Source organism: Lytechinus variegatus, chromosome 19 (assembly GCF_018143015.1).
Source record: "Lytechinus variegatus isolate NC3 chromosome 19, Lvar_3.0, whole genome shotgun sequence".
In the NCBI taxonomy this organism is placed as follows: domain Eukaryota; kingdom Metazoa; phylum Echinodermata; class Echinoidea; order Temnopleuroida; family Toxopneustidae; genus Lytechinus; species Lytechinus variegatus.
The window spans coordinates 21,677,240-21,704,348 of NC_054758.1; the positions used below are offsets into that span (position 1 = coordinate 21,677,240).

A 27,109-nucleotide genomic window follows, 5' to 3' on the forward strand; every position below is an offset into this window, starting at 1 on the left:
TCAACACACAATGGCACATGCACCTACAAACACATGCATAAATTGTAGAAGCGGCACCTGGGCATATTGAAAGGATTTTTTTTTTTTGGGGGGGGGGGGAACGGGGGGCAGGACAAATAACATTATGTGACTAATCCATTAATAAGATATTTTTTTTTCTCCCTTATTACATACCTTGGCCTGCCCCCCCCAAGCATATGATCTCCCAAAATACACCAACCTACATGGGGTTAAACAAAACCATGGGGTGTGCCCCCTCTCCCCTGGGATGCAGCCCCTACATAATTCTACGTGATAAATACATCAAATGTAAAATTTTTTAAAAAATAGTCGAGTACTGTCTAATGTACATTTACAAGGGAAAAAATAAAAGGGAAAGAACCATACACTTTCAATCGATCTGATTTCATACAATGTACAAATGTCTAATTTTCAACCAAAACTTATATACCTGTGCTGCACTTTTTAATCTTTTGCTTTAAAGATACCATCTTAATCTTTCGTTTCTTTTAAGAGATGGTAATGTTTAAGAAGAACTCCTTCATTTTATCTATTCATCTTTATATTTTTAGAAAAGGATACATATTTACACATATATGCAACACAGAAGCATTATTTCAGTAATATTTATGTTCCTATTTCATTCAGTGCTTAAAGTTAAATTATACTTTTGGCAGGCTACAAGAAACAATTCATTTTTGTCCTTTTTTTAGCCTAAACATTTTTTTGTCCTATTTATAACATGTCACTTTCCCGATAAAGGCAACCTAAAACATGCTTTATTTCTTTTCCTTTATATCTAATATGAAATGGCTGATAGTAAAACAACTATTTTTGCCCCTTGATAAATGGACCCAAAAATCTTACAAATTACATTGAGTTTTTAAAAAAGTACTTTTGCAAAAAGAAATGACAGATACTCTAAAATGTTCTGCTCAGGGAATGGGTTGGGTTTATTGTACGCTAACATAGGTAAAAAGAAGTCCCTCTTTCATAATTAATCAGTTCAAGACAAATATTCTTTTTGCAACCAAGACGGATTATATGCCAATGTTTCAGGAAAATTTACTGAAACATCACTCTTAAATAATAATGTGCCTTCCGCACTCCTTGTGGACATTTTCAGCAATTGGCCATCTAGTTTAAAGAGTGGTGAGAAGCAAAGGAAGATAAAGCTCTTGCCTGAGGATGAAGTGCTATGTCAGGACTAAAATAAAATAAGTGCATTGATCAGCCCATTTCAAAAAAAAATTCAGAGAATTCAGCAGTTTTCTTTTGATCATCAATAACCAATTAATCATTGAGTAATTACATTCATCCAAAGGGCCCGGTCTTACAAAGAGTTGCGATTAATCCCAACAACCACAACCATGGACGCTAGAATTGCCAACATCTAAAATGCAGATTTGTTCAAAATATTTTCTAGATATGATGTATGTTCATACATACATCGTTCTCTTGAAGATTCAGTGCGATTCTCTTTGTTTCCTTCGGCAAGAAATTTGTCCACATTGTGCTGCACTCGACCCAGGTGAGGTGAATTGGTACCTGGCAGGAATTTATTCCTTGAAATGCCACCGCGCTGTAAAAGGCTGCGGGGCTAAAGCCAGGGTAATAATATCCAATGAAGCGCATAGGGACGCATTTGGCAGTGATATGCGTTATATAAGCATGTTGGTATTATCATTATTATTTGTTTGCTAAGGAGATCGTGCAAATTTCTTGTAGAAAAAAATGATGGTATGAATGGATTTCCATCCAGTTGAGATTGATTGAACCAATCATAATTCTTTGTAAGACCGGGCCCAAAATATCTCAATGTCAATACATTTCATCCAATCATCTTCATTTCAAATTACGATTTCTAAAAACAAGTTACCTAATATAATATTGCAGGTAAAAAATCTGATATACATGTAGAAATAGTTCTTGTCTAGTACGTTGCATATAGTCTCTTCTCAAGGTACTCCAAGCTATTTACTGGAGGGTACTTGTTGCTTCCGTCGACGCATTCGATGATCTCGTCATCATCTGGATGACCAAAGAAGACAATGGATTGCCTGGGTTCAGAAGTCTTAGGCATGATAACCCGATGTACCTGTTGATAACAAAATACATTTGAAATTATTAAATGTTGAAATTGCTAAATTCCCAATAGAATGTTTGTAACTTTGTAAATGTGGAGCGTTGTGGCCCAGTGGATTAGTCTTCGGACTTTGAAACAGAGGGTCGTGGGTTTGAATCCCAGCCATGGCGTAATTTCCTTCAGCAAGAAATTTATCCACATTGTGCTGCACTCGACCCAGGTGAGGTAAATGGGTACCTGGCAGGAATTTAAATGAATAATATCAAATGCCATCGTGCTGTGAAAGGCTGCGGGGCAAAAGCCAGGGTAGTAATATCCAATTAAGCGCATAGGGATGCATTTGGCGGTGATATGCGCTATATAAGCATGTTGGTATTATTAAATTATTATTTATTTTTACTGGTAGTAGCTTGTTCGAGCAGTCAGAGTTAAACCAGGAAAAAAAAAACAATTTTATGCAGGTGAATATCTAGGGACCATTGGCAACATTTCAACTATTAAGTCAAGGGAAATAACATAAGCTTTGTATTCCATGGTTTTATATAACTGCTCCTACTCTGTTCTTGATGATTATTCAAATCATGGAAGATCGACTAACACGGAATCACAGACTGTAGACAAGTTTAACGCCTCAGGCAGTTTCGCCTCCATTACATGATTCAAAATAGCAGCAGTGCTGACTTTGTAAATGACTATTAAATAATTATTCACAAATCTGACTTTAACTGACCATTGACCTTGATCATATGGCTTGAAACGTGTGCACCCTTATGCTCAGGTTTCATCCACTAGATCCATAAACTTTCAAGTTAGGTTGATATTCAAAACAAACCTACAACATTGACCCTCAATGACATTTTACCTTAATCAAGTGACATAAAACTCACGCAAGACAGTCAGTGATACTCAATTACCCTTAGGTCCAAGTTTTCTGAACTAGATCCAAAAACTTTCAAAGTTATGACATTTCCAAAAATTAACATGGTCATGAACCATAATAACTTTTGAACCTTAATCATGTGACCTTAAACTCGTGCAAGATAATTAATATTACTTGATTAACCTTAAGTCAATATTTCATGAACTAGGTCTATATACTTTCTTAGTTATGATGACATAAAAAAAATAAGCCTTACTTAAGATTTCAATGTTGACCACAGCACCGCTGTATCAAAAACAGTGTCTATCGACTTGCTCTACTATGCAGATGAGATAAACATTTTAACCGTTTTCTTCCTGTGTTAATGTATATGTATTTTATGTTATCTAGGCCCACCTAACAGTATCCAATATACTGATGGGGGCTAACCTGTTCAATAAAGACAAAGTCAATAAATAAAATAAAATACGTCATTTTGATGGGTCATTAGAATGATCACACACGCTTGAAATACCTTTGAAACAGTCCTCATGCCCTCATCTATGCCTTGGGCATGTTAGAACAGTTCCAAAGGTGCCTTGTGGTATAATTCTTACTACTGCCCTCAGTGATGTGTATCGTTGTTATTATCATCATTTTTACTTACTGAAGCGATGAGTTTGTCTGCTGTCCACATTTGCATAAGATCCCCAAGATTGACGATGACTGCATCTTCTACCGGCTTGGCTGATATCCAATCACCTTCAACATCTTGAACCTAGTTACAAGGAATAAAAGAAATGATTATACTACTTCTACTACTAACACTGCTGCTGCTGCTGCTGCTACTACTGCTACTTCTACTACTACTACTACTACTACTACTACTACTACTGCTAATAATAATAATAATAATTATATTAAATCAACAATAATAATAATATCATTATCATTACTACCTGTACTACTGTTACTACTTCTACTTCTACTACTATTACTACTACATGTCCTACTAGTACTACTAACAATAATAATGGTAATAATAATAATAATAATATCATTATTATTACTATTCTTATTGAAAATGACCAATCATACAAACTAATACCAAAGAAAAAGCTATAATAAGAGTATCCATTCCCAGTACAAGAACAAAAAAAAACCTATAAAAGGAGAAGAGGCTTTATATTAGTTAACCAAGTGATAAGTCCTGAAGAGGACTGTTTGGATGTAAAGGAATGAACAGAAGTTTTGAGAGATCGAGTTGGCATTAAAATGCAACAAAAAAAAATCTGTTTTCAGGCATAACCACATGGTAAACCAAAACCATCTTCTCCATTATTTATACCACCATGCAAACCCCAAAGATCTTATTTTGAAACAAAAGTGTGAAAATGAAATTTCAATATGGCAGGGAATAATTTTGCTTCACAAATTTGAATAACATTTTTTGTCATGTATACAGAAAAGCTCTCATCTTAGTAATGTACAGTCCTATGTAAAACTATGCTATACAAAAGACTTTATACATTGCAGTCTTTCAAAAATGTGGAGCAAATTGCAATACCAGGGCAATTATTCCCTGTATGGTGATGACCTGGGAAAAAGAGAATCTTTTCAACACTTTGAAATATTTTGTATCTTTCTCTTTGTATAGCACTGTACCAGCAGATGTATTTCATTTGTCATTTACGGCTCGAAAAAAAAGAAAGAAACACAACTTGGATAGAAACATTAAATAGGAAATGGCACTGAACTACCCAGAAATTAGAAGGGTATTGTCAATTTTTGCTGCGATCGATAAAATGATATTACTCTATGGAACTGGAAGTATACAATTTAGATGGCATACAGGTTTGCAACAAAGGCAAGAGCTAGACAACCTTGGAAGAGCAAAGTGATTTAACCAGAATATGCTGGCCAAATATGATATGATTCGGTTTGTAGCAATAATTATGAGTGTGTGTTTGAGTTTTTACAGACATGTATCAGTCAGATATGGTTATTTACATCTGGGACAGACCTTTAATGTCACAATCCGAAAAATGGGACCAGGGCTTGAACCTCTGCATCAATTTAGAACTTCATTTGTATAGCTTGGATTACAGTTTGATGAATATAAAGTTAGACTCACCTCAAGACCTCCTTGCTTATCTTTGATGAGTAAAGTGATTCTACCCAATTACTTTTGCTAACTATGATCTGATACAGTAAAGTATTCATCATAGCCTATCTGGATTAATGTAAAGTTAGACTCACCTCAAGACCTCCTTGCTTATCTTTGATGAGTAAAGTGATTCTACCAAATAACTTTTGCCAAATATGATCTGATACAGTTAGGTATTCATCATAGCCTATCTGTGTGTGTGTATTTGAGTTTTTTCAGACGTGTATCAATCAGATATGATTATTTACGTCTGGGACCGACCTTTAACGTCACCATACGAAAGAAGTGACCAGGGCTCGAACAACGCCCAGTTGTGGATTAATGTAGAGTTAGACTCACCTCAAGACCTCCTTGCTTGTCTTGGAAGAGTAATGTGATACCACCATAGTCTGTATGCTCTCCACACCTGATCTGATTCTCTTTGACCTTCTCAAACTCAGGTGGAGGATAGTACAGCGACCTTAAAATAGTACAATTAGCCTTCGTCCCAAGACCTTTATGTAAATTCTTGAAGTAGTGAGGATCCTAATCAGGAATTGAAAAAAAAAGAAGAGACGATGAGAAAAAGGGGCAACAAAATTAAAAGATCAGTATGCAAAGAAACAATGAAAAATAAGACAATATAGCAGTTGAAAATGATGTTAGAAATGTAAGCTTTAGAAACATTCCTCTAAATTGCCCTTCAATTAGCTTTTATTTCTTGCTGTATATCTTCTTTATTTACATGCACCTTGAGCATTCTGCATAGATCTGTTACCATGCAAACAAGGCTCTGGACTCAATTGCAATCAAGGTACAATGGTAGCTGCCACAATGGCAAAGTTATCATATTTGTAACTCCTTATGAAACAGACCCCCGGTACTTTACAAATCATACTCGGTAACTCGTGCCCGTCTTCCTGCTCACTTCTCCCTCTCTCGTTTTCTTCCCGTTTTGTTTTCCTATTTCTCTTCTCCTTTCCTAGCCCTTCTTATCTTTGTATTGTATTTTGTGTATTGTATATATTTGTCCACAGGCGTATCCCGCCACAAGCATGTGCTTCTAGGGACATACGCCTTCCTCTGTACATGTAAGTTGTTTATATTTATATTCTTTATAGAAATTTATTTGAAGTGCATTCTTGTTAACAACAAGTGGAATGCCTCTGGCCGTCTCACCTGCATCACGCGGTTCAATATAGCAGCAGTGCTGACTTTGAATACTACTCTAACTCGCACAAGATGTTCAGTGATACATGGTTACTCTTATGTCCACTTTTTATGAACTAGACCAATAAACTTACAGAGATATGATGGTTATTCAACAAAAAACCCCAACATGGCCAAAGTTCAGTGACCTTACATGACCTTTGACCTTGATCATGTGACCTGAAACTCGAACAGGATGTTCAGTGATACTTGATTACTCTTATGTACAAGTTTCATGAATCAGATCCATAAACTTTCAAAGTTATGATGGTAATTCAACAGATACACCCAATTCGGCCAAAGTTCATTGACCTTTGACCTTGGCCATGTGACCTGAAATGCGCACAGGATGTTCAGTGATACTTGATTACTCTAATGTCCAAGTTTAATGAACTAGACCAATAAACTTTCAAAGTTATGATGGTAATTCAACAGATACCCCTGATTCGGCCAAAGTTCATTGACCCTAAATGACCTTTGACCTTAATCATGAGACCTCAAACTTGCACAAAACTTTCGGTGATGCTTGATTACTATTATGTCCAAGTTTCATGAATCAGATCCATAAACTTTCAAAGTTATGAGGGGAAATCAACAGATATCCCCAATTTGGCCAAAGTTCATTGACCCTAAATGACCTTTGACCTTGGTCATGTGACATGAACCTCATGTAGGATGTTCAGTGATACTTGATTAACCTTATGTCCAAGTTTCATGAACTAGGTCCATATATTTTCTAAGTTATGACGTCATTTCAAAACTTTAACCTCAGGTTAAGATTTCGATGTTGATTCCTCCAACATGGTCTAAGTTTATTGACCCTAAATGACCTTTGACCTTGGTCATGTGACATGAAACTCTAATAGGATGTTCAGTAATACTTGATTAACCTTATGGCCAAGTTTTATTAACCAGGTCCATATACTTTCTAAGTTATGACGTCATTTCAAAACTTTAACCTCAGGTTAAGATTTGATGTTGACGCCGCCGCCGTCGGAAAAGCGGCGCCTATAGTCTCACTTTGCTTCGCAGGTGAGACAAAAATGAAGTAATTTTTTAAAATGGAGGAAAATAAATGTTTATTTGAATTGAATTGAAATTGAAAAAATCAACAATTATTAATGCAACTTTCATTGATACGTTTCTCTCAATTTACAGCTTTTATCAGGATCAGCTTGTAGTCAAGGTACACTAATACCGTTCAAAGATAATACTAAGTTTGAATACTAACCGGTAATTTGAGACAATGACCAATAACATCAAGGATCCTGTGGTTTAGCTTTGTACACCATCTATAAAGCTCTTCCATCGATTGTCTGAACTCGGGTATCGTCTCATCGGGCCACATCTATCAAGAAGAAAGATAGAGACTGAATATTACTTTAGGAGATAGTTTCATGGAGCATCTTGTCAGTGTTTCACTGATATAATTTGCTCTCAGCCAATCAGATGCATGGATTTCAGTAGCTTATAACAGCTGTCAGTGAAAATCACTGACTATCAATTACTTGCCTTGCACATTTAACCCTAAAAAGACTGGGGGGGCTGATTCAGCCCCCCCTCGACATTTTTCGCGATAAATCCGCCGCGCGAAATTTTTTGACCGCGTCGCTCGCTGACTTTTTACTTTCAAGTCTCGCGCAACTTTTGAGACCAAAATTGTGACCCCCGGGTACGCGGTTCCAAAATTACGCAGCATTTCGTAAGTGCATGCAGACCCAAAATTACTCAAAAACGTGAATTTGTGTACAAATCCAATGCAAATAGTGTGCTTAACCAAAATTCATAAATGTATCATTATTTTTCCTTTTACTGCTTAAAATCAATTAATTTTATCTTGTTTATGGTCAAAATAAAGTCCCTGACAATTTCCATTGAAAAAACAATTAAAAACAAAAAGTCGAAAAATAAAGAAATACATAAGAAATTTAGAAATACAATGTTATAAGATCAAATAAAGACTGCTACCGACACTCCCTGTATCCCAAGACCATCCCAGAATGGAACCTTCTCTCTGAGGATGTCAGAAATTCTAAAGACGTAGGAGTTTTCAAACTCAAACTTGAAAGTTTGGACATCAACACCCTTGTCTCCAAAGCACACTATCAAAATTAACTGTGTTTAGCGCTTGACCCCCTAAACCCAAACGTAAGCGACAACCAGATGCTGGTGATTGTACGTCAACGGACAGATACAGACAGAATACATAAGAAAATAAATGTGATTTTGAAATTTTTAAAAAATCAATTTGATCAGATGCCTATCTAGAGTATGTGAAACAAAAATTAGCATTTCAGGGGCATTATTTTATTAATTAGAGCAAACTTATTATTTTACGCATAAATTAGCATAATTAATGAGACATGAGATTTTTTGCAGAATTTGATGTTATAGTTTTGTAGATAATGCCATGGGTAACGCGTGTGCCAATTTTCGTCGCGATCGCGCGATCGACAGCCGAGATCATAAGGGGGGGCTGAATCAGCCCCCCCCCCAGTCTTCTTAGGCGTTGAAATAGCCCAGTCTATTTAGGGTTAAAGGTAAGAGACAGTAGTTGCAGCAAACAATTATTACATGAGAAAGTCTTTGAAATCAAGGTTAACTATCACCAGAGTATCATATAAAATATATCGAGATCTGGTACATGAATGTAAACTTATTTTAGTAAAATCATGAAACCTTGATAGCTCATCAATAATTTGGATGATCACCAACACAGAAAAGCATATGTGGGATAGTGTATCAATATTCCACAAAAAATACCTGACATTTGTAAATTCTGTGCTTACTTTGCTCATGTCTCAGCAAATATGCATTTTCTTCCAGAGCCATTTGGCACACATTTTTTATTTATACATACATATATACAATTTGGTGATAATTTTATTGGATTCTGTATGAACTCATTTTGAGATTGTACCACAACTAGTATTTATCTTCGTGCATAAAGTCAATATCAAGAAAAAAATGCTAAGGCAGATTGCATAACTTTGTCACTGGTGGGCAAAATGCTAGATCAATCACATTGATAATGCAAAATAGGTACCAGGGGTCTGTCTTACATAGAGGTACGACTGATTCGATCAACCTCAACTATATGGAAATCCATCCATATCATAATTTTTTTCTATGAAAAATTTGCACAATGTCCTTTGTAAAGGAAAAAGAACCACACTATATTTTCAAGGAAAGGATGAATATACATCTATCTACAAAATATCTTGCACTAAACAGGCATTTTAGAAATTGACGTTGCTGGCTTTCTATAGATATGGTTGATCGGATCAATCGCAACTCTGTGTAAGATGTGGCCCTGGTATTGATATTAGATACGGTAATTATACGAATGTTACTCTTGAGTTCTGACATACATGTAGACACACAGGTTAGAACAATCACATTGGAAATCAAAAGGAAAACAAAAAGGCATGCATTTCGGCCGTAAGAAAGGAAAGATTCTAGGTTGGTTGTTAACTATAAAGGAAATTAATTGTTGTGCTTGAATTTACAAGAGGCAAGGGAGTGTTGGTGTTTAGTTCGTCATAACAGGAGATTTACATGCTAGAAAAGGTGTTTACAAGAGGCCTTGAAAAAGCTGTGAGGCCCTCATCAGGCCAAAATCGGAAAGTTGGGTCCTTCGCTGCTGCGCTGCACAAAGAAAATCATGGATGGGGAGATTTGTTTATGCAGTCAAACATGGCAAAACGGATATTACAGTGCTTTTTTGTGCCACTGAAATACAAATTTGAGCAAATTCTTCACATAAATCTGATATTTCCTCACATAAACATTGCATTTGTATATTTTTGGTCTCCTTAAACAAAGCAATCCTTTCGCATTTAAGGGATGATCAGATGGGGGCCGCATAAGAATTCTTTAAAGGTCTAATTTAACTAAGCAAGGTGCAATTTCACTTACCTCTGCTGGCTACGAAAGGGAGAAAGAGGGCAAGAATGGATTCATGAAGTAAAGGAGACAGAGGGGGTAGAGAGTTCAGAAGGAAATTGTGAAGACCGAGGAGTATATCATTTGCATGTTTTATACATGTATATGCAGACGTGTGAAATTTGCAGCCCTATTGTGACATCAATGGACAGAACTTGTGCAGTGAACTGAGAATATGAAGAATGTGACAGATCGTCAATATTTTCATACCCATCACCATAAATTGATCACTGTGTGTCCTTTCCAAAGTGATTGTAAACCTCATTTGAACTTTAAAACATTACAATTTTCCAGGGACCTCACTTTTCACTGTGTTTGGGATACATCAATCAGTTAAATAAGTATTTACACTTTACACTAGCAGATCCATTTGAAATAACATAAATACATTTTTATTAGGGGAATATGCCATACGTTCGCAAGTGATAACCTTTTGTCATCCTGTACAAAAATGCCCCCCCCCCCATTGAAAATTGTGGATCCGTCCCAACAACTTTATTTTTTTACATTCTTACTCCCAGTGCGTGCTATGTCAGAAAATATTGTCCACTCATTGTGAAAAGTAGGCCTCTTTGGATAATGATGTTGACAGCGCCCATCACTATCAAAGATATTGATCCCTTTACTTAATTTTATCACCCCTGCTGCTCCCCCCTCCCCCTTTCCTCCGAAAACAATAGAAAATGTCACACGTAACCTTTTGCCAAATCTGAAGTTGCTGATGTCTATATGAAGTATATAGTGATTATACAATTCAGTAGCAAACAAGTAAAGCATTCTCACCCATAATGAGAGGGGGGGGGGGCTATTTCACTATAATAATATAAGTTACTTCACTTGCAAAAAAATATTCAAATACCCTTTTCTTCTCTTGTACCGAAATGCAATCTATGAAACAGGCTCTCCCTATCTCTTTCTACATGTATGTTATTCTCTTATCTGTAATATATCTGTAAAGCGCTTAGAAACGACGGTCGTTCCGATGGATTAAGCGCTATATAAAAGCGGATTATTATTATTATTATTATCTATTTATGTATTAGCATCAGGAATTGTCCATTTTCTGATGGCATACTGACTTGTATAGCTCACTATAATACATGAAGCTGTTGGGCCTAAAGCAGCATTCCTATTCATAGAGATGAAGAGCACTCTGTTTATTATGCTACAAAGCATCTATATAGAATTTCAATTGTCATCTTCTCACATGGAAATGGAATACAGTGAATCCCTTAAAAGACATATAATTCCAGGGGATGATTCATGCATAACGTTGAATAATACTGTAGCCATAGTTCAAGAGTTGGCTCAAAATTATATTTTGATGGGGTGTGCCTCACAAAACCCTGAAATGGGGGTCTAAGGAACTGACCTAGTAGGGGAAAATATGGGGGTACGGTGCACGCTAACGCTGTGCATGTTTATATGGATGCTAGTAGTGCATGGAGCTGCTAGCAGATGGAGTTGTGAAGCCGAGCGTGCAGCTCTCGCATGCGCTGCTCGGGAGAGATAGGATGAGTGTCTTAGAGGTGTCACGATGGAGTGAGGGGAGGGGGGGTGTTTATTGGTACAGAAAGATGCCAAGCCTAGTGCCTCACAGGGGGAGAAACATGGTGGGAGGGGTGCTAGGGAGAGACAGGATGAGTGTCATAGAGGTGTCAGGATGGAGTGAGGGGAGGGGTGGGGAAAGTGTTTATTAGTATAGAAAGATGCCAAGCAAAGTCCCTCACATAGGGAGAAGAAGTAGAACATACATCCTCTGTTGCTGCTTTGACTGTGTAGTTAAAACACTGCTTGAGATCTCGTTCTCTTTCTGGACAGCACCTACAAACAAAAACAAATAAAAAATTCATCATGGACTGGCAAATCTAATGGGGTTGCAGCCAGAAAAAATATTACTTCCAAAATTTAGCGATCCTATACCGACTGCACAAAAACGTTGTTGGCGCCAATGTTAGGCCCAGTCACATTCAGATCGTGATGTCAAAGTTGATTCAAGATGTGATGTGTTGTTCTGACATTAAAGTATTGCCAGTTGTAACAGTGGCCCCTGTTACAAGCATAATGTGTAGCGCGAACGATTCTGTGCAGCCATTACTGGTTATTAGAGAAAAGCTTGCACCTCATATTCTATACAGTCCTATATAGAAATAGCTACACAAACAAAGTTTTGTTTAGCAGTCATAAAAAAATGTGGAGCAAAATGCATTGCAATACCATGAAAATCATTCCCTGGGTTATCCTCGTCTCCTCCAATGAAGGTGAATTTTATAGTACTCATAAAAATTTTTGGAAAGAATGCCAGAACAAGTGAAAAGTTAAAGACGTCAAAATCTTTTTATTCAAATCCTGTTTGAAAATTTCTCCACTAAATATTTGCTACATTGTTTTCATTTTAATAGAATGTATAATATTCAACAAATTAATGCGCATGATTTGGCAGTTCACTTGATTTTTATTTGCAATGTATGGTGTAATATATTCAACATGAGAAATACATACAAAAGTACCAATAAACTTACTGTTCTTTTTCTGTCTCTTCAAAACCATGAATGGAGAATTTGTTGTCATTTTGGCCAATGTAGTTCAGCTTAGTTTTCTCTGACAGCTCAAAGAATTTCTTGGATGCTGTGAATGTGTTACGTATCTGAGAGTGGGAAAGAGAATGGGAGAACAAATCCTCACAAGTGGATTAAATAAGTAAGAGTTAAAACATTTTTAATATTCATCATCTCAATGTGTTGTGACTCATGACTGAACTAAATTCGACAGGAAACATTTCGGTAAATTCATCTCAAAGCATTGCGACTTAAAACCTGACACACAAAATTGCCATGACAAATGAACATCTATCTTTAAGTGGGGGCTCTTCGGTTATAAATTGCCATTCTAATAATTCACTATACATACAGTAAACATGGGGAGAGGTCAATGTTGGCTTCCAAATTTAAACGGCAAAACACGAATTATGATTGAAACGTGATTACAAAAAGCTATATAAAATATGAGAAACAAAGGTTGTGTTCAATATCCTCCATTCCCGGGCATAAAGTCTTTCAATTCATGATTTGGAGGAAAATTTAAATGTTGAAAAGGATGCGTTTGTATTACGTGATCAGCTCAGATTTTACAACCTTCAGCATCGTGAATGCGACATTGAACATGATTGACTTTTATCACCCACCCACATACACAGATGTATACAGTACCTACTCTTTCTTCTACAATTATGATGATTATATTATGGTTTCTGGAGCACAGCCTTAGAAAGGCCATTGCCCTATGCTGGCCATATGCCCTTTATTCTCTCTCCCTCTCTTGTTTATATATTTCCATTTTTATTTGCATACTGTCTATTCCATTTGTTCTGAGAAGTTGTAGATAAATCAAATGAAAAATTAAATGACTTTCCAATCTACTTGTTTTATTTGCTCTTTTTATAGCCAATAAACTGATGGATTGCTAGTACACATATGTAGCTTAAAAAGTGCCATTGAAAATCACTATCTGATTGATGAAATGCTCTCCTACATGTACATGTAGCTCCAGAGTATATAATATGCACCTCCATATACACTGTAGAGATGAGTACCTACCAGGATATTTGTTAAATGAATTCAGAAATATTTTTGTTCAAGTTGGATATTTGAATAATGGTGGAAACTGTCTCAAAAGTGATTCTAAATAGTGTACCGTAATGTAATGTACTCCACTGGTGTTAGCTGGCTGTTATACGTTGGGAGCTTGACATTACCAAAATGGGAAGAAAAAAAAATTGAAAGACTTGTGCATTGCATGCAGATTTGAATGGGACTACATGTACAGTACCTGTACATTAAACCTTTTGTTGGTGGAACAGTTTGTTTTTCTTTTTTATTTTGTTTTTATTGTAAGGCCAATTAGCAGCAATTTGCAACGATTTGTCTAAAATTTATCAATTATGAATAACAAGTGGAATGCCTCTGGCCGTCTCACCTGCATCACGCGGTTCAATATAGCAGCAGTGCTGACTTTGAATACTACTCTAACTCGCACAAGATGTTCAGCGATACATGGTTACTCTTATGTCCACTTTTTATGAACTAGACCAATAAACTTACAGAGATATGATGGTTATTCAACAAAAAACCCCAACATGGCCAAAGTTCATTGACCTTACATGACCTGTGACCTTGATCATGTGACCTGAAACTCGCACAGGATGTTCAGAGATACTTGATTACTATAATGTCCAAGTTTAATGAACTAGACCAATAAACTTTCAAAGTTATGATGGTAATTCAACAGATACCCCCAATTCGGCCAAAGTTCATTGACCCTAAATGACCTTTGACCTTAATCATGAGACCTGAAACTTGCACAAAATGTTCAGTGATGCTTGATTACTATTATGTCCAAGTTTCATGAATCAGATCCATAAACTTTCAAAGTTATGATGGGAATTCAACAGATATCCGCAATTCGGCCAAAGTTCATTGACCCTAAATGACCTTTGACCTTGGTCATGTGACGTGAAACTCGTGCAGGATGTTCAGTGATACTTGATTAACCTTATGTCCAAGTTTCATGAACTAGGTCCATATATTTTCTAAGTTATGATGACATTTCAAAAACTTAACCTCAGGTTAAGATTTCGATGTTGATCCCTTCAACATGGTCTAAGTTCATTGACCCTAAATGACCTTTGACCTTGGTCATGTGACATGAAACTCTAATAGGATGTTCAGTAATACTTGATTAACCTTATGGCCAAGTTTTATTAACTAGGTCCATATACTAAGTTATGACGTCATTTCAAAAACTTAACCTCAGGTTAAGATTTGATGTTGACGCCGCCACCGTCGGAAAAGCGGCGCCTATAGTCTCACTCTGCTTCGCAGGTGAGACAAAAATCATGATTATTATCGCACTTCATTTAAATCTTTAATAGCATTCTAGAAAAAGCTGATGGCCTTGAAAAAAACTTTATTTGAACGTTATTTGAATTAATTCCTGGATTTGGTGTGCATGTACATGTATTGCAGGGGTTTGACTTAATTCCTGGATTAGCTGCATCTGCATGTATTGTTGGGCCTAAAGCCATAGTGCTTCAAACCTAAGGCCCTCATATACATGAAGGGATCATAGAAAAAAAAATTACAAACTTTTATTGAAAGAAATGGCATGAACTTTTGCTACTCTACGTACACCGTACAATGATTTCCTCACTGCAATGTAAAACATCTGTCATTTCCTCACTGCAATGTATTCAGTAAAATTATCACAATACATGCAGGCCTACCAACAACACAATTACGGTACACATGACCTTGGGTCTAGACTGCTTTGTCACCACAGAAATGGGATCATCAATTCACCATGAATTTCATCAGCAGTGTGTGAAAAATCAATGTTATTTTTCACACATTTTTTTTTCTTTTGTACTGCTTTTGACTTGCTGGTGAAAAAATATTCATAGAGCCTCAAACAAGCCTTTGTTGCCAAGTCACCCAAATTTGAAGACGTGAAGTTGAAGAAAAGAAAAGATACAAGAGTTTCTTGGACTACTTTTACAGACTGCTTGAAAGATTCATGGACATTACACAGTATGCACATCTCATGCTTGAGTAAACCCCAAACTTCAAACCTTGTTTTCTCCCTATTTTTTAAGCTCTTGCTGAATTTCCTCTGCATTCAATCAAGTACGTGTACATAATGGTTATTGTTGGTCAATTTTAACATATTATATATCATTTTAAAGCTTAGGAAATTTGATTTTTAATCTAAATGAAAATCTTAATATTCATTTTGGTCGACTTATTGTTGGTGTGGCAGGTCACATATAGATCTAAAGGCCGGGGGGGGGGGGGTTTCACAAAGATTTAAGTATGACTTAAGTCGCACTTAAATGCCGACGTGTACATGATATGCAATGCGCGATCTTATTGATAGATACGCAGTAGTGCGCGTCCTCATGGCACGATCTGACCAATGCGGTCAAGCCTTTCATACCGTACACAACTCGGTATTTAAGTGCGACTAAGTCATACTTAAATCTTTGTGAAACACCCCCCAGGTCACAACGCCCGAGCCTTGTTGGAGCGGTCGTGGAACGGAGAGAAAAAAATCATCACCACTTGCTACCGTTCACCATTTTCGATTTCGATTGTTTTGGGTTTTTTCGATTTATGTTTTTGATTTCTTCCCCTATTTTGTGAGCGAAATTCGGCCTTCTTTCCCTACCGCTCCATGACCGCTCCAACAACGCTCGGGCGGTGTGACCATGCCTTTACCTTGTCTTCTGTTAGGACTCCCTGTGTGGCAAGATACATGTAAGGTTGACAGTTATGTTTGGCTTATGTTCTCTTGTTCTTATGGATTATAAATGCTTCATTTTTAGACACTGTCAACTTCCACAACAGCTTTTCATCATACAACTTAGGCCAAAAGCTTCAGTCACTGTTGCATTGGTTGTTCCGCTGAAACCCATTGGCTCCACTCACCAATTACAGAGGGGAAAATGTTTAAAAACTCCTCCAAACAGACGGCTGCCAGCTGTCTACATCTTGGTTTCTTAAAATTGAATACCGGTACTAAATTATAATTATTTTTCTTAATCAAAAATAGAGATTGGTTTGTGAGAATTCAGACCAGGGAATACATGTAATTATGCTTTACAAATTTTAATAGCATTTTTGTCAGAAACAGAAAAGCTCTAAACTATATAAAATGTAATGTACAGTCCTATGTAAAAATATGCTATACAAAAGACTTTATGCATAACAGTCTTTCCAAAATGTGGAGCAAATTGCGATGGGATACCAGAAGAAAATTGTTCCCTGCAGACTATGTAATTTTACTTTGCATAATTTCAATAAATAGAGGGCCTACAGAAAACATTATCACAATAGAGCTTTTGACCATAAATGAAAAAAAAAAGATACCAAACTTCCAAAGTATGATGAAAAAACAATCACAACTGTATGGAACTGAGTATTTTGGGGCATCAAAAGGGATATTTTAAACAGCTTTTTGGCACTATTATGCAGTTTTGCAGTGTCTGACTTCGAGCAAATTTCCAAGGTCTGTGATTGTTATTGAATGTCAGAGCAAGCTCCTCGGTCACATTTCAAGGTCAAATAAACCCACTGCTTTTCTGAATATCTCAATCTGGGACGGCTGTATTTCAGGTTTGATCTGGATGCCATCATTCAAATTCTCAGTCAGACATCGCTTTGCTTGGATTCGCCTTGGGCAAGTACATGTACAGTAGGTATAGATACAGTAGCCTTAGGGGAGACAGGGGTTAGTTGGAACATGGGGAAGTTGAAACATTGTAATTTTCTTTAATGCCTGTAAAATAAATTTACGCAATACTGCCCTCAATTTACTGCTATTAATAATACAACAGTGTTGAATTATTATTGCAATAAATTGAGAGCAGTATAGTGTAAATTTATTTCACAGGCATTAAAGAAAATTACATTGTTTCAACTTACTTACCCCATGTTTCAACTAACCCCGGTCTCCCCTACACCATTAAAAAAAAATCAGAGGACAGAGGAGCAGAAAAGAGAACAGTTTCTTTTCATGGCAAAATCTGATTTTTCGTTCTCAGTCTGAGAAAATGGGCCAGTCAAAATATGCGCAGATCTCCGGATCCGATGGCATGCTCATTTGAATTAAGCGGAACCATGACTCCACTTGTTCACTGCTACCACCCTGCCTGTGGGGAATCTTCAGGTAGGACTATGGTATGCCAATGTTGTACAGAGCACACAAAATATCACTTTTGTGACCAAAATTACTAATTTCCATACCGTTGCAATTTATTTTACATTAGTAAGTTGGGAATAATTTTTGTATTCACCAGAGAGCTCAAAAACTTGAATTTTGGGCATATTTTTGTGTACGCCCTCTATTGGTGGAAAGTAATATGGCAAGAAATTTTTCATTTTTTGATCTCTATTTTTGATTAAGAAAAAAATTATTTAAAGTGTCAAATTCAAATAAGAGCCAAGTTGTATGAATAATAGGTGTAATGGAAACTATCAGTGTAAAAAAATCAGGCATTTGCCCCAAACAAAAAGAGAAAATAAGCCAAACATTGCCACCCTTATTTTGCCACACATGGAGATATAACTGAGAACAAGGTTGTAATCAGGGACTGTTTTATAATTATGAGGGGAGCAATAAACAGCTCTCCTAGATCTTTTAAGCTCTTCTTCAACATACAAGGGGAGTTTTTTGTCCAATTAACAAAACAGATGGAGGAAATGTATGTACAATAAAGTTACAATCAACAACCAAAGGAAGTATATGTAATCGTTTTACAATGTTTTGTAATTAGATTATGTGTTATCAAAACCTGTTTGAGTTAGGTTTTGACTTTGGCTTAAAGTTAAGTCACTAACAATTTTTTTTTTCAGGGGCTCCATTTTAAATTTTTTTGGCAAATTTTGGGGGATCCTTTTGCATTTCGGGGGCTCTTATTTAAATGCTACTTTTTTGTATTTTGAGGAATACCTGTTCACTTATTAATGAATTATTATTTTTTGTTCAATATTGTATGATTTTTAAAGTTATTTTTCATGCTTAGAATCTTGGATGTGGGTGTGTGTGGGTGAGTGCGTGTGTGTGTGACTTGGATATACCTGTTCACTTATTAATGAATTATTACTTTTTGTTCAATATTGTATGATTTTTAAAGTTATTTTTCATGCTTAGAATCTTGGATGTGGGTGTGTGTGGGTGAGTGCAGTGCGTGTGTGTGTGTGTGACTGTGAGTTGGACTTGGATATAAATGAATTCAATATCTAATTTCTACTCCATCTATTCCAGTACAATACCCTGTACTCGGCCATGTACATGTAATAAAGGCCCACATCCCCTAACTTTTCCTGAAGTTCTTTGAAAATGCAGATCTCCATGAAAATTTCATTTCTCTATTGGGGAGTCTAAATTCGGTGAGAATGTATTCATTAAGAACTTAAATATACATGACAATGAAGAAATCATCAAACTTTATTGGCAGTTTTGAATAATATTCATGAAATGTAAACTCTGTCTGAAACAGAAAATCACCATCATTGAGGCCTTTACTGAGTGAATTGTCCCCCAGAGCTCTGGCAGAGACAGAGCTCTAACTGGCTAGCTAGTAAAAGCGCCAATGCGTAAGCCTGCCGCCAGCCTTGTAAAATAGATGGAGCTTTGTTTGATGATTTATTGTCTGATATAATACCTCATCCCCTAGAAAAAGAAAATAAATGATTTTTTAGTTATAATTAATAAATAAGGTAACTTATTTTGGAAGTTAATAAGCCGTTTTGAAAAGCAAAGCCGAATGACAACTCACCAATGCTAGGTTACAAGTCTCAGGGATTTATTTCCTGTGTAATTCGAATTATTTAATCACAGAATCGTGATATCTGTAGGGGAAACATGTGCATTCAAAATTGCACATGGTGGTAGTCATAATGGACCCCTATACATGCAACTGTTTCCCGACCGTTGCATCAATTTTTTTTTTCCGTACTTGGTACCATGTGTATGGAAATACGTGGTACAGAAAAAATAACGCAACGTTGGAATTTGAAACTGCGCTACTCGCTATCTTTAAGGATTAATCGTGACTTTGAGTGTTGGATTTTAGATGATTTTTAAATGGTAAGCGGAGCTCGAGCATATTGAGTTGTTATTCACTGGGCAATAACCATGACTTTGGGTGATTTCGAGGGCGACTTTAGGCATTTCCGCGCAGGTCAACGATCGTGAGGCGTGCTATTAATCGCGCTACCAAAAATGGATTAAGGCGCGCATGTAGCGCGCGATCGCTCTCGCGCGCCTTAAAATCGAATCCCTGTTGTAATATCATATTCATAACCACTCATGGTTTCAAATCGTCTCGTGTGTGAAGGATTCATATGCACCTGGTGCACGCGAATCTTTCACACCCTTTTTACTAAAATAACTATGACTTTACATCATAGCTAAGAATTCTACTTTTTCTATAACACTTACCGAACCATATGGATCGTTTGTTGAATTCTCTTTGCTGTTTTTTTTAATAAAATAAGAGCATTTTTCGTAATCTTCACGTAGATGCCTCTTGATCAGCGTTGATATCAACTTTTGCCTAAAGAGGGCGCGCGATATTATTCACCAAGCCGGTAGGCACTTAAGAACCAAGTTTGAAAGGATACTCGTAAAATTATGTCACTCTCGCCGATGAATATTCATTAGATCGTGGTCGTGCGTGTTCAATACACACTGAGTGCATGCATGCAGAGAGTTTGTATTGAACACGCACGACCACGATCTAATGAATATTCATCGCGAGAGTGACATAATTTTACGAGTGTCCTTTCAAACTTGGTTCTTAAGTGCCTACCGTACCTTTGTTTACGGTGTTGCAAGCTAGCTGCATTCTAGGCGATCAGCATTATTTTCTTGCTCATTCAATCTACTTTCATCATCATCTTGTCAAAAAGATGGCGTACTTTACCAATAACTTATAAGTATATACATGAGATGCAACCTGTTGATTTTTGGTACAATTTCCTATTATGCGCTGACAACTTGAATTGAGAATGTTCGATACGAAAAATTGCTTTTCGATTGTTGTTTGCGTACTTTCCACCGCAGTATTAAGGACGGATCGAACGGAGTATCCTGGTTGAGACTTGGAGGTAAGCGATAAAAACACTTTTATAAATAATTTCCAATTCATTTTTAAAACAAACTTAAATCCTTAAAAAAAGATATCATTAGTGGAGAAATACTGAAACGTTTGGCATTTTTCATTCCCTCACATTCGTGTGATGAATGAAAACGTCAAAGTCCACTATGAAACCACATGCGTTGTGCGAGGTTAGTATTACTAGCCTCGCATGTTGTGTGAGTGATTCATAACCTTGTTCATTGAATGAGTGCATGACTCATGTCATGAGAACTGTGGATAATAAGGGTGGTATGGTAGTGGATCGTATTACCGAACACTTTTCATGAATTTGATCATATCAAACACATTATTCCAATAAAATTCACAAAACTTTCACCATAAATACACAAATACCTACAAAATATAAACATGCAGAAATTTTGCCGAAATTGTTTTTTATTTTTACGACATCAGCTTCCAATCGGACCCCTCTTCGCAAGTGAAATATTTTGGTCACTTGAAAAGGTATCGTATTACCGAACGTGTGTTTTCTATGGAAAAAGTTGGGAAAACAACAAAGTCACTCATGAGCTATTTTAGCTATTTTGACCATATTTTATTGTTTTGAGGATATAAAGACTCGAAATTGTGATTTTGATAATTTTTTATCATTTTTCTATTTAAGTTCCCTTTGGGAGTAAGTTGCAAAAGTTTGACTCGGTGAGCGTATTTGATTATTTTCTGACACATATGATGCGCGCGTTCGGTAATACAAGGCCGGTCGGTAATACAATCACTCACTATATCTATATTACCTTAAAATGTTTCTGATCGTGATAAAGTGGTATGGGCCGTGGTATGTTAAGTGTTCAATGCTTTGATATTGACGTCAAATTGTATGAGATTGAGTGTAGATCTATACGGTATAGGCCAAGTCTCGAGACCCAACTTTTGAGGGCCTCTCTCACGTCTCTTCCGCCCGTACACCCGGGTACCCATGCCGTGGTATCGCTTCTAAATTTCCGCAGCACGACCCCATGATAAAGAATTACACCCCCCAATTCTACTCACCTTTTCTGTTGGAATTCCATGGTTTATGAGGTACATAAACCCCACCTTTGTCAACGCATCATGGACTTCATCAACAAGCTTTTCGAATTTCTTCTGGTCAGTTACTTCTGTATCTAAACGAAAGCAATCAAAGTCGATGATCGCGATGCTCTTCGCCATTTTTTTCGTTTAACAGATAGCAATGGATATTTTGTAATGTGATGATGCAAGATAGATTCAACGCGGTTTGGTATGTTACCCGTACCGTACCCGGGTATACCGTATACCGGTAATAAGTGCATGTATATATGCACGTGCATGCCCGATATGATCGAACGTAACGGGGTACGGTCTTCGGGTACGCAATTAAATATCTTGCGCAAATCGAATCTTGTTCGAAATTTTGTTTGGAAGGCAAATCCAAAAATGGCACCATGCATGTCAAAATTCAGGGGCCGCGGAACGGTTTTTCAAAGTGGGTAGGGGGATGACCATGCAGAAAATTGCAATCATATGGTCATTTTTAGCCGGCCGGGGGCTGAAGCCCGTACCCCCCTCCCTATATGCTTCGAAGCAGGGGGGGGGGGGCCGGGGCTGGGGGCTTCAGCCTCCCGGCCGCGGATTGTCCCCTAAAATTGGCATTTTGGTGACATTTTTACCATGGTATCATCATCTGCATGAATTCATTGAGTGTTTTATAGTAATTAAAAAGAGCAAATTAAGCCTTATAGAAGTGATTTCTGATTATGGTAATTAAGTTACATATTTCGCGAGGGAGTGTAACGAGCGAGTGGTTATAATTGGGCAAAAAATCAAAGCTGAAGTTGTAAAACTCGTTTAGGGGGTCAATTATCATAAGGGCATCCTTGGGAGGTGTTGCGAGCGTGGATAACAAACTCAGACTTTTAGAAATTTCAATAAGAAATGAAAATAAAACATTCTGAGCAGTTTTTGCAATCATTAAAAAAATCTGCATCTAACAGAAGATTTAAGACGAGTACGAAGTGGGAGCTGAATCATACTGACCAGAAATGAGACTCAAGAATACGGGAATCGAATAATTAAAATGCGATCGAGTGCGAAGCTATATAGCTCATCGCAGGCGCGTACGCAGGATTTTTGAAAGGGGGGGGGGGTTCGATCTGATTTTTTTTTAAATCTCCAGCCCAGTCTCTAAAAAAGTGATGAGCGGGGGGGGGGGAGGTGATGATTTTTTTTTTTCAGCACTGCAAATAAGACAATAACATTTAAGTACTTGGGCGTTGAGATTTCGAGTGATCTCTCCTTTGACAGACACATTGACAACATTACCAAAAAGGGAATGAAGACACTTGGCTTCTTAAGGAGAAACTTGCCCGGTAAGTCATGCTCCAAGGAAACCAAAGCTGCCTGTTACAACACACTTGTTCGGCCTATCGTGGAGTACGCAAGTTGTGTGTGGGATCCCCACACCAGCAAAGCCATTTCCAAGGCAGAATCTGTGCAACGGAGTGCAGCTCGCTATGTGATGAACAATTACTCAAGACGATGTAGCGTCACAACCATGATTGATGCGCTTCAGTGGAAGACCCTGCAACATCGTAGAGCAGTGTCAAAGCTTACTATGATGTACCGAATCACCAACCATCTGATTGACATCCCCGACGACCAGTTGGTACCGCTCAACACTCCAACCAGAGGCCACAGCAAGAGATTTCTAATCCCACGATCACGCACATCACTACTGAAGGATACGTTCTTCCCAAACACCATCCGTTTGTGGAACGGTCTACCTGAAAATGTGGTCATCTCACCATCGATCGACATCTTCAAGACACGAGTCAGAGATGTCGTCTTAAACTAACTCAAAATATGAGAACAATTTGTATATAGTGTATATGCGTTCGTTTTTGGACTTATTTTCATCGAGCTTTGCTACGAGCAACACGTTTAATTAGCCGATAGACAACCAACTGTTGTGCGACGATACTCCGTGGAGGTTTATGCACACTACTGGAAGAAGAAGAAGAAGTGGGGATGGGGTATGTAACAGTGCGGTCATGACCCGCGAGCGAGCAGAACTGTTCTCGTTTTTGCGTTGAAAACATAACCTTTTTGTCAATAGTTTGTTGGTATCATAGTCGATGCTACATGTCCTTCGGATCGTAGCACTCATGATATGGCCTTGATCAGAACACTAGAAACTTGAGAAATGTCATGAATAATTACGAGCGAGCCGAAATGTTTGCGTTTTTCCGTCAAAACATACAATTCTTCTCAATAGCTTGTTGGTAATGATTACATATTAGTTGATGATACATGTCCTTCTGCTCGTAAGTCTCATGATATATGGCCTTGATCAAGAGACTAAAAACTTAAGAAATTTCATAAATGATTACGAGCGAGCGGAGTGAGCGAGCCGAAATTTTCGCGTTTTCCCGTCAAAACATACATTTCTTGTCAATAGTTTGTTAGTAAATCAAGTATTAGTCGATGCTACATGTCCTTCTATTCGTAACACTCATAATACGGCCTTGAACAGGAGACTAGATACTTATGGAATTTCATAAATTATTACGAGCGAGCGGAGCGAGCTAACCGACATTTTAGCGTTTTCCGTCATTTTGTTTTTCATACTATTGGTAAAACATATTTTGTAAGAAAACGTATGTCTCAGTGTCTTGGTTCACTTGTATTCATAAGTATACATCATGATAATCATGTATGGCCTTGTTAATGGCGATAGCGTGATCATGTCGGCGACATGCGGAAATAAAAGGTATAATAAAATGGAGCGAGCGAAGCGAGCGGAAATTTTTTCTGTGTTTTTCGTCGGAAACATGAGATTCTGTTCATTATTGCTGTCATATACATTATTGGGTAGGGGAACTGTCCGTAACCAGCCCAAGGAGTTATCAGGCGCTTGCCCGATAACTCCTTGATCAGACCGACCTCTGGGGAGACAAGCAACAAAAAAAGGGGGGTTGAACCCCCTAACCCCCCCCCTTGCGTACGCGCCTGGCTCATCGTGATCATAATATTCATCTCTCATTTGCGCTAGACCATGCAGACCTGGAAACATTTATTTTATCATTCATTTTATTTATCCGCTTTAAACATAAACATGGACCGCACGCGTTAAGGTACAATTAAGACCATACTGTATTTACAATAATTACAACTTAAAAAAATAAACTACTGAACATCGAACAAGGAAAACATAAATGCATTCAACGAGAAAACTAATATTAACGAAATATAAGAGCAGGATTATTATCATATATAAGTTATCAAATCAAATATCGCGGGGCTGGTTGATGCTTGTTGAAATTATTTTGTCAAAGTTCAAAATGTCTACTTCCGATATAAATTCTTGATTGAATATTTACCACTTATAAACCTAAAACCTAAAAAAACATCGCTCAGCGCGGGGGGGGCGTGATTGTTTGGACCTCAAGCACCCCCTTTTTTTGCTATATAGGGCGGGCAAGAGTCCGCAGCCATAGTAGTCAGTCTTTCGGAATGGGGAGGGTGCACACTTTTATTCACATTTATGTGTAGGCCCTATACAGTATAATATACACATTTAATCATACAGATGTTGATCGAGCTTACGCCAATGAGGGGGCCGGGTGGGGGGTCATTCACATTTTCCCCAATCAGCTGTTCAAAACTGTTTTTTAAGGGGCTGTCCGAGCAGTCAGACTTCTTAGCTTTAATGGAAAAACTGTCATAAAGAGGAATTGTAGGAATTCATTAAGATGTAGGCCTATTTAAAATATGATGATATACAAACATTTCAAATTGCTTTGTTTATGTTTAGGTTTCACTGTCGCCAATTCCCAATGATATTTGATCATAATTATGTTCCTATCCTCATTTATCCATAATCATCCTTCGAGAATCTCAACAAATTTACATGCATCAAACCCGCTAACTACTTTAGCCCATATACAAGACATACTGGTCCAGATACCTGGAATGAATTCGTGGTGCTCCTACATTGAATGAATTTAAGTTTAAGTTTGAGTATTCCATTACTAGTACTTGATTTAAAATACTGTTATATTATGTAGGCCTACTTGCACATTTTTTTGCATTTATACGTATCTATATACAACAAAGTAATATTAATCGATACACGGCTGCCAGGGGCCGCGGAACGGTTTTCAGGGGGGGAGGCTGACCATCATGCAAAAATCACAATAATATGGTCATGTTTACTTTTTTGTACACGGTTTTGGAAAAAAGTGGAGGGGGGCTGAAGCCCCCCCCCCCCTCCCGCTTCCGCGGCCCCTGACAAATTTAGAATTAAAGATAATGTGAAGATATAGGCGGATCTACCGGGCCGGGGCGGCTTCAACCCCTATCTGCAAAGCAAAAAAATAAAATAAAATAAGAAATAAACAAAAAATAAACAAAAGGGGGAGGGAAGACGAAAATGAGAATAGTTATTGAGAAGACGTAAATAAGAAGATCATTTTGTTAATGTTAAACATTTATTACCAGGTTCCCTTCCGGGACAGTAAATCATGTAAATATAGAAATTCAACTCGCGCTTCGGACTCGCATTTAATTGTTTATATCAGATACATACAAAACATTGTTCTTTTATTGAAAACTTGTGCTCAAACTGTTCAGTTTACATGTCGGTAAATTATCAAAGTTTTAAGCTCGCTCATTGCACTCACATCAATTGTGTAGATAAATCACACTATGTCATGGTGAGAAAAAAAAATACTTAGAATGTCCAGTTTGAGGTCGAAATAAAAGTTGTATCTTCTCAACTCTTGCATCCTGAAATAATTTCAGTTCAACACAACATTTATTTGATATCATCGTTATAGAAATATCGACAAAAGCAATGAATTATTTCTCAAACTTCTATGGAATGAGAATTTCTGTTTTACCTCATCCCAATCGCGCATACAGTTTCCATATTTAGGTTTTTATTATAAATCACCAACGTAATAAAAGAAACTAATGAAACCCATTCGCGCATACATCTTGATTTGACACTCAAGACATTGTGACGTAAATGCTTCATGGACGCACACGCATCATGATCTGCGCATGGTAACAAAGTTTACTTTGAAAAATTTCATCATTATTCGCTATAATTTTATGATATCTTTCATAGTTTCAGAGTATTTTGGTCTTGATTCAAACTTTCATCGTGAGTGGAGAACGTAAGTC

General features: G+C 37.2%; 1 protein-coding gene across 2 annotated transcripts; it reads right to left on the reverse strand.

The window, feature by feature from the left end:
- Window positions 1-1,723: 1,723 nt before the first annotated feature.
- LOC121406113 (2-oxoglutarate-Fe(II) type oxidoreductase ppzD-like) lies at window positions 1,724-22,152 on the reverse strand. Of its 2 annotated transcripts, none has more exons than XM_041597130.1 (7): window positions 21,956-22,152; window positions 12,768-12,892; window positions 11,976-12,069; window positions 7,532-7,648; window positions 5,452-5,637; window positions 3,613-3,723; window positions 1,724-2,098 (listed from the first exon to the last, which is right to left on the reverse strand). In XM_041597130.1, exons 1-7 carry the CDS (start codon window positions 22,112-22,114, stop codon window positions 1,934-1,936), a joined length of 957 nt encoding a protein of 318 aa, XP_041453064.1. In that variant the 5' UTR covers window positions 22,115-22,152; the 3' UTR covers window positions 1,724-1,933. The 2 variants fall into 2 exon arrangements, with proteins under 2 accessions (XP_041453064.1, XP_041453065.1); XM_041597131.1 differs by having other exon boundaries at window positions 12,000-12,069; window positions 21,956-22,151.
- Between the last annotated feature and the right edge of the window lie 4,957 nt (window positions 22,153-27,109).